This window comes from Crocodylus porosus, unplaced genomic scaffold, assembly GCF_001723895.1.
Source record: "Crocodylus porosus isolate Cpor-Errol unplaced genomic scaffold, CroPor_comp1, whole genome shotgun sequence".
NCBI lineage: Eukaryota > Metazoa > Chordata > Crocodylia > Crocodylidae > Crocodylus > Crocodylus porosus.
This window is the reverse complement of record NW_017728907.1, coordinates 46,068,241-46,076,283: the sequence shown is the minus strand read 5'-3', so window position 1 is coordinate 46,076,283 and position 8,043 is coordinate 46,068,241. Positions and strand designations below refer to the sequence as shown.

At 62.4% G+C, this 8,043-nt stretch overlaps 1 protein-coding gene across 6 annotated transcripts in view; it reads right to left on the bottom strand.

Annotated features, from left to right (window-relative positions):
* RNF220 (ring finger protein 220) overlaps positions 1 to 8,043 on the bottom strand; it is a 223,520-nt gene that overhangs the window by 88,775 nt on the left and 126,702 nt on the right. For all 6 annotated transcript variants that reach the window (XM_019531308.1, XM_019531310.1, XM_019531309.1 and 3 more), the window contains exon 2: positions 4,207 to 4,336. In XM_019531308.1, the coding sequence (XP_019386853.1) occupies positions 4,207 to 4,336 (130 nt within the window). The remainder of the gene's footprint in view (positions 1 to 4,206; positions 4,337 to 8,043) is intronic.

The following is an 8,043-nucleotide window of genomic DNA, read 5'->3' as shown; positions in this document are numbered from 1 at the left end:
CTGCCCTTCCCACGGCTCCCAAGCCGCAGAGCAACGCGGGGACGCCGGCACGGCGGCCCGACCGGGCGGCCCCCGGCCACCGAACAACGGCCGGCAGGAGAAGGCTGTTATCTTCCGCCTGGTCCTGCCGTGACCAGGGCAGGACACACACGCTTCGCCCGCGCACTTCACAGCTCCTGGCTGACAGCAAAGGGATGCTGAGGCCCCAGAGCCCGGGCTGCGGGTGGAAGTATGGTCCAGTGGACACGTCCCCTTTAGCAGAAGGTGCAAGGAGGGCAAACGGCCAGGTGCCTAAAAAGAGGGGCTTGTGAAGGCATGCATGCACCTGGGCTGGAGGTACTGCGACGGGCAGCACCTAGAATCAGAAACAGATGTCCCCAAGCCGCGGGGCTGGCAGGAGCTGCGGGGTTACATCCAGTCCAAGCCCTGCCTGAGGCAGGATCAGCCCTGTGCAAACCAGCCCGGACAAACCATCATGTAGAGCATCCCCACTTCCCCGGCATCTCTCCCATGGCCTCCCTGCTCCAACAGTGCAGGAGTTTTCCTTGAGATCCAGCCTAAACTGCTTTGCACCTGCACCGACTTTGCTTGGGGAAGAAGAACAGCGCTGGCCGGTCCTGGGGGCTGCTTGCAATCCCTGCACCCGGAAGCCCTCAGCGGAGGGATGCTCCTTCCCCGCGCCCCAGGCAGCACCCAGTCTCCTGGGTAGCTAAGGGATCCAGCCTGCATGGCCTGAGCAGGGCAGGGGCATGGGGAGGCACACAGGGCTGGCACGGGATCGTAGGGAAGCAGGGCTGGAAGGGACCTCACGAGGTCACATCTCATGCGATTCGATGCTCAAGGCAGGGTCACCAATGACTAACCCATCCCAGCCGTGAGTCTGTCCAAGCTGCATTTGGAAACCTCCAGGGATAGCGAGTCCACGCCCCCCCTGGGCAGCCTGTTTCAGTGCTTGACCCCTTCAGGGTCAGTCCCTCATCTCCAGCCTCAGTTTCCCCAGCTGCAGCTGGAGACCACTGCTCCTAGTCCTGTCCCCTGCAGCCACAGAGAAAAGCCCGTCTCCATCCTCTCTGCCCCTCAAGGACTGGAAGTCTATTAGCAAAAAACCCTGCTCAGCCTACACTTCATTCCTCCGACTACATTCATTCCTCCTGCCGGGGTCATGCCGAGATGGTGCACCGCAGTGCAAGGGGCTGTACGCCTCTACCATGACAAGGGCATGCAAAGGGCACGTGAGACTCGGTTGTCTCCCCATATCCCGGTCCAGTGCAACCGCCTGGTGCTGCCTCACGCGTCAGCTCCGTCGGGAGCTCATTTCTCTACGGAAGATGGCCTTGAGGGGTTTGGGGCCGAGAGAGTTAATCCCCTTCCAGCTGAGGCTTGTAGTTTTGTTTGGTTTCAATTTATACCCTTCACTTAAAGAGGGGGATAAAAAAAAAAAGGAAGGAAAAAAGGGAGGGGAAGGGGGGGGAAGCCAGGTGACATATTCTAAGAGAGAGCACCGAAAACGTGTTAAGCACTTCAAAATCTCATATATTCAATCGGCCTCTGGCAAGACATCTGCCTAATGTTAGAGCTTAAATATCCTTTTCCATTTTACATGCATTCAAGTCTCATTTGAGCGAAATGAAACGGTATTATTAAAGGGAGATTTTGCACAAATGGCCTGAATTTGACATGTCAAGTTCAATGAGGCTGTTACATATGTAACGCCGAGAAGGGCTCCGAGGCTGCCGGCTCTTGAAACGGCGCCAGTGGCTCAGAAATGAAATTTGCATCTGCCTTCTCCATCCCCACCTCCCTCCGGAGCCCAGGCAGAGCCGGCGAGGGGCTGGGAGAGCCGCGGGGAGGGAAGAGCGGGGGCTCTGGGTTATTCGCTCAAGGGCGATCCTGGCCCTACGGCCGGCTCTGAGCCGTCCTGTGCATGCCCACCTGGCGCTGCCCAGTCCTACCCAGTCCCTGCTCCTTGGGGGAACTGGTTGTGACGCATGCCCTTGCTCTGCTCTCTGCCATGCCCCGAGCGGCAGCCTTTGCTCCAAGCAGAGCATCCCTTTCTTGGGACGCAGGGGAAGGCGGGAGACAAGGGGCAAGTCTGACTCCCTGGGAGCTTCCCGGTGTTGCGTGCGGCCACCGATCCCACAGCCCCCAAAACCGGACGGCCCCTAACCGGGAGATGAGCCCTGGAGGGAGATTCTTCCTGCTGCCCATCCGCAACTTCCCTTGATCCCCATGACACCCTTTAGGTCCCTGCACCCCTCCCGGAGCCATGCAGGGCCAGCCTGGCGGGTGATGCCAGCCAGGGCATGGGCAGAGGCGACTCCGTGGGCCGGATCCACTGGCTGCACGGGCAGGATTTGGCCCGTGGGCCACATGTTGCTTTGGGTGACTTTCCACTGCCCAGCTCCCGGCCCTGTGTGATGTCTCCCTCGCCTCTGGGGACACCTAGAAGGCACCAGGACCCGGCGGCGGGAGAGCCCTGGGGCTTTTGGAGGAGGACGGCTCAGCCCTGGCTGGACCCGTGATGCATGGACAGGACGGGTCGAGATGGCGCGGGACAGGACCAGCACGGGGCACGTGCAACTGCAGTGCATTTCTGCGCCCCTCTCCCGTGATGTCTGCCCCCATCCCGTAACAAAGAGGAGCTGCTCTGGCTTTGCAGGGAGCAGGGAGCGGTCTGAGCTCACCCGGGCACGTCCACGGCCTCACCGGACCCCCAAGGCTTCGTTCCAGGGGTGGGGGAAGATGAGAGCAGCTTTGTTCCAGATTAGCCTCCGTTGCCTGAATCCCTGGCCCAGATGGAGCGTTAGCTATCACGGCACGGCGGGAGTCGTTATTTAATAATTAATAAAGGCCCCCCGATGCCTCCCCCGCGCGTGGCCCGGCGCTGCAGCCAGCGGAGAGGGGCGAGCTGTCTCCTCGTTAACGGCTGGGTTATTTAAGGGAATAATGCTGCTCCTTTTCATTTGTCAGCTGCCCGCGCTGGCCCTTGTCACGCAGCGTGATTTAGGGTTTCCTCTCCCTTCCCATTAACCGCCACCTTCCCATCACCGCCGCGCGCCCGCCATCGCGGCTGCCGGCCGGCGCTTTCAGCTCCGCGCGGAGACTGGCCCAGCTTCCTTGATGGGCTCCTCTGAGCGCTAATTGCTTCTGTTCATTTAAACCTGTTCGCTAATTTGCAGTGGCCCTTTATTAAGTTGGATGCAGCCCAAATTACACCATAAATTACACGCACAAGGGGACTGGGTGTCGGGTGGGATAAATGGGCTGGTCGTTCCCTCCCCCCGCCCCCCCCACCGGGGAGCTGAGCGCTGGCGCGGTGCCACTCGTGCGATGAGCTGGGCAGGTCTCAGCCTCCTGCCGAACTTCCCTCTGCCCCTTTCCACCCGCATCCGAAACCAGAGGCGGCTGATGTGTCGCAGGCTGAGCCGCGCCGCCCTTTCCTCCCCGCAGGCCCCGGCGGTGGTCTGTCCAGCTGATCGGCGCTCACCCCCGACACGTGTGCACCCATGCACATACACCCCCCACACACACGCGTGTGCATGCTGCTTTCCCTGCAGGCCCGGTGACGTCACTGTGCTCCGAGCCGGCAGCCTGCTCCCTGTCCTCACCTTTTAATAACCGGGGAATTCATTAATAATTGAAATCAACATGCTCCTTTCCAGGGCGGCGGAGTTTTATTAAGGCAGGGGCAAGGAGCTGCCAACCCCTGGCTGCAGCCATTTCCTAAATAACTGCTAGCAGTTAAAATGCAATTAATTCTTTCTTTCTTTTTTTTTTTCCTTTGAATCGAGGACTCTGCTTTGCTGCAAGAGCAGCAGGGGAGGAGAGGAAGGGGCTCTGGCACTTCCCTGCCGGAGTAAGGGAGCAGGGATTCCTCGGTGAACTCCCTGCTCAGCTCGGCACGGGGACTCCGCGGGGCTGGATCCGGGGAGGGCAGAGATGCTGGCATCTCACCAGCAGCAAGGAGCTATGCCCATCCTCGCTGCCAGCTGGTGTTTAACAGCAGAGACGTGCAGAACAGGGCAGGAAACCCCAGCCCTGCTTCCCCCCTGCATGCAGCGGGGCAAGGGGACAGGACAGACCCGTGCAACAGAGGCTTTGCTCTCTGGAGACCACAGCCCCAGCTCCCCTCAACGCAATGAGATGAGCCCCAGGTGGAAACGAGCCTGCTTCTGCCCTGGTCCTTCCACGCCAGGGGCCCCTTACCTGATGTTCAGCTGCGTGAGCTTCTCCAGCTCCTGCTCCATGTGCTCCTGCAGCTCCCCTGGGCGCAGCAGCACCTGGCAGATGGGGCAGATCGGGGCCTGGCTGTCGAACAACGTGGCCTTCTTCTTGCCTGTGGGGACACAAGGGGTTGGGAAGCATCAGTGCAAACCGGTCCAGATAAACCATCATCTCCACCACCATCCGCCCTGACGCAGTCCCCGAACCTGCTGCCGCAGGGAACCCAGCAAGCCCAGGGCAGGGCGGGAGGGCGTTAACGCTCTGCCTGCATGGCTGGGGTATCACGTGGGGGTATCAAGTGTGCATCCTGGCAAAGATTTCCTCCAGACGCCCGGCGTGAGAATCACTGGTATCTGGGGTTTCCTGACCTGATTTCCCTGCTGGGCTGGGCCAGGTGAAGATGCAGCAGATCTGCAGACATGCCCGGGGTCCAGGGGGATGGTAGATGGATCTCTGCAGCCCTGCGGGTTCACTTTCTCGGGCTCCCCTGGCTGCACCCCCACCTTGCACATAGCCCAGGGCTGGCTCTCGTTTAGTGTCTGTACAGCGCCTGGCACAGACAGGCTTGCAGTGGGGCTCCCAGATGCTCCAACAATACACCCGTAAATCAGAGTGTTCCTGGTGTTCCCACACGCCTCAGTTTCCCCATCTCCACGGCACAGGGAGAGACACTGTGGCGTTAGTTATTACGACGTGTCGTTGCAGCCCCCTCCACCCTTGGACACCATCCTCCTCCCCCTTGCAGCATGGAGGGACATGGGCAAGTCCACACCGAGTGTCGGTGGCAGAGTGGACCGGGACCCGGCAGCCCAGTCCCACCCCAGTGCCCACCGGGAATTGCCCGGGGCAGGGACTCACTGGACATATCTTGGAGCAATGTGCTCAGACCACAGGGCTCCTCACCCCCTCGCAGGGCAATCCCCGGGACCCCGCATTACACCAGGGGCCTGCTGCCATGTGCTGGGTCAGACCTTAGACCCGTGCTGGACACGGATGGGAGAGCGAAGGGGACAGGATCAGGGTTTTACACTGTTACACCCCAGCACTGCATCCTGATGGGCCTAATCCCTCCTCTGGACACTGAGGGGCCTGGCAGGGACCCGTCTCTGGAGCGAGGCCGCTGGGCAGCGCTGATATAAAGCCAATAACGTCCAGCCCGGCCCTGTTCCCCGCTGTCCCAGCGCGGCCGCGCATCGGGGGCGGTGTGAGCCCGGCTCCGGGGAGCGGGACGAGCTTCGCTGCAGCCCGGAGCCCCCCGGGATTATTTACTCGTGCATCAGATGCGGCGCCAACAGGCTGAACCCCAGCCCGAGGCAGGAAGGGGCCAGAAAGGCGCCGGGCAGAAGCCAAAAGGGACCGTTTGACGGCCGCATGCAGCAGGGGCTCAAGCGACGGCCCCGACCCTAAGAGAAAACACCGGGGCGCGACTGGCTCGGGGCTGGGCGGTGCCTGCCGTGGGGTTTCCCAGGCACCAACCCCACCCCCTGCTGCTTTTCTGGGTGGGGAAACTGAGGCAGAGAAGGAGGCAGTCCCTGCCACTCGGGGTGAGAGGTGGGAACGATCCCGCGGGGTCTGGCTCTAACCACTAGGCTGGCTCCCCTTTGCAGAGCCGAGGAGAGCGCTCCCAGCCTGTCACGCGTGCAGCGCCCAGGCCTCACTGCTCCAACCGCCAGGCGTGACTGCCCTCCTGGCTCGGCCCAGGACCATCCCGTCTGGGCGCAGCCTCACCCTCGCAGCGGCCGCGCGTGCTGACCCCGGCGTGCCAGGACTCCCACTTCCCCTTGGAGCCCGGCCACCTTTGTGCAGCCGGGCCCTGAAATAGCCCAGGAGGGTCCCCCCGGCCACTATTTATAGCCCCCGTTCCTGCCGCGAGACAATGCCACGCTCCCAAAATAAACAGGCGGACGGGAAATCCGGCCGGAGCAGCACGCTGCCCTCTGCCCCGGGCTCCCCCGCCCCTGCCCGGGGGCTCGGCGTGGGCACCCCGTGCCAGGGCTTCCTTTCCCATCGCCGCGGCCCGGCTGGCACTGCTCCCGAGTCACCTCGGCTGCGCAGAGAGGTCAGCCCCGAAGCCAAACCCTTCCCCAGAGCCCCGAGAGCGATGGCTGGAGACCAGCTCCGTGCGCGCTGCTACCCAGGCAGGGCCAGAGGTTGCCTGTCCCCAGAGTCAGTCGCAATTGCACCTACAATGTCCCCTGCAGCCAGGCGGTACCTGAGTCCGGGCCGCGCTGCTGGAGAGGCAGAGACGTGACAACCATGGTCCTTTGGGCACATACGAGCCTAGTCCTTCCCCATCTAGCAGGTGCCCGCGGCTCCCTGCTCTCTCCCCCAAAGCTGCTCCAGATGCGAGGGTATTAGGCCAGGGAGCTGTGTGCGAAGCTCTGGGCTGGCCCTGGGGGTCTCCCCCTGTCCTGTGTTTTCAGTGCTGGGAGTTGGTTTTGGACGGGGAGGCAGAAGGATGAGATGTCCCCGTCTCAGGATCGGCCTGACCTCCACATCCAGGCTGGCTGGGTACCACGGATGCTCTGGGGACCGCATCCATGCATCTGTACCACATGCCTGCAGAGCCACGTGGCAGGGGTCTGCTCATCCCATCGCCTCTGAAGCAAGTAGGCACGGGTGCCTGGGGTCTAACAAGACGAGATCCGCTGCTGCAGAGGACGCAGGTGCGGAGAGTGACCCAGCCCCGCTCAAACCCTCCCGGGGACCCACAGGCAAGCGGTAGGGATGTCCCGGGCCCGGTGCCTACGAGAGAAGCCCCTTCCCTTTCCATCCCTGACCTTCTCCCTCTCCGTTTCCAACCCCTGGCCCTCGAGGCCTGCTGCAATCCCCTGGGCTGAAGCCAGCCGCCCCGTGTCACGGCGTGCGGGGGCCGTGCCGAAAGCCCCCACGGCACGGGAAGTGCTGACACAGCCTCCCTGGAGGCATCGCGGCTGCAGGCACCGGCCACCCCCCTATCCGCCCTGGCACATTTCCGCGGCGATTATTTCCATCTGATGATGGGGCTGGTGTTATTTGTGTACTGATAGCAGATATCGCGGTGACAAGCTGCTTCTCCTCCCCGCTCGGAAAACAATCATCCCCAGCAAGCCTCCTATTAGCTCGGAAATGGCCCGGCGCGCTGGGCCGCCCGTGGCACTGCGCCCTGACAGTAAGTGGTGGGGAAGGGGCTGCCGCGGGCAGAGGGGAGGAAGGTAACGGCGAGGCAACCGGCGGGGAGATGGCAGCGCGGGGCCTGGGAACAAGGTGACAGAGCAGGGACCATGCACGTGGGGCCTTACGGCAAGGGGCATCTCCCCTCCGATGCCATCAGGATTGCTCCACAGCCCGGCCCCTCGTGCAGTCCCTTGCACGCACGCAGAGGGCGTGCCACGTGCACATGGATTAGGTGCCCCGCACGCACCTTCCCAGGTGCAGCAGCTGCACCAGGCTCAAGGCAGCGGAGCACCAGGCCGGGGGGGTCCGATGTTGGACTCGATGCTCTTTCGAGGTCCCGTCCAGCCCTTAATTTCTATGATTTTAATTCCTGCGATGCAATCAGAGCTCATCTGGGGAAGCAATTCCAGAAGCCAGCCCCAGCCGGGTGCACGGCCTGAGCCGGTGTCCCGGGACTACGCACCGGTGCGGGCGGAGGGTGACGGGCTGGGCAGCAGCTCTGCAGAAAAGGAGCTGGGGGGGGCAGTGGACAAGAAGATGGACAGGAGCCAGCAGTGCACCCGTGGTGCCAAGAAGGCGACTGGCATCCTGGGCTGCATTGGTAGGAGCGCTGCTGGCAGATGGAGGGCAGTGATGCTTCCCCTCCATTTGACACTGGTGAAG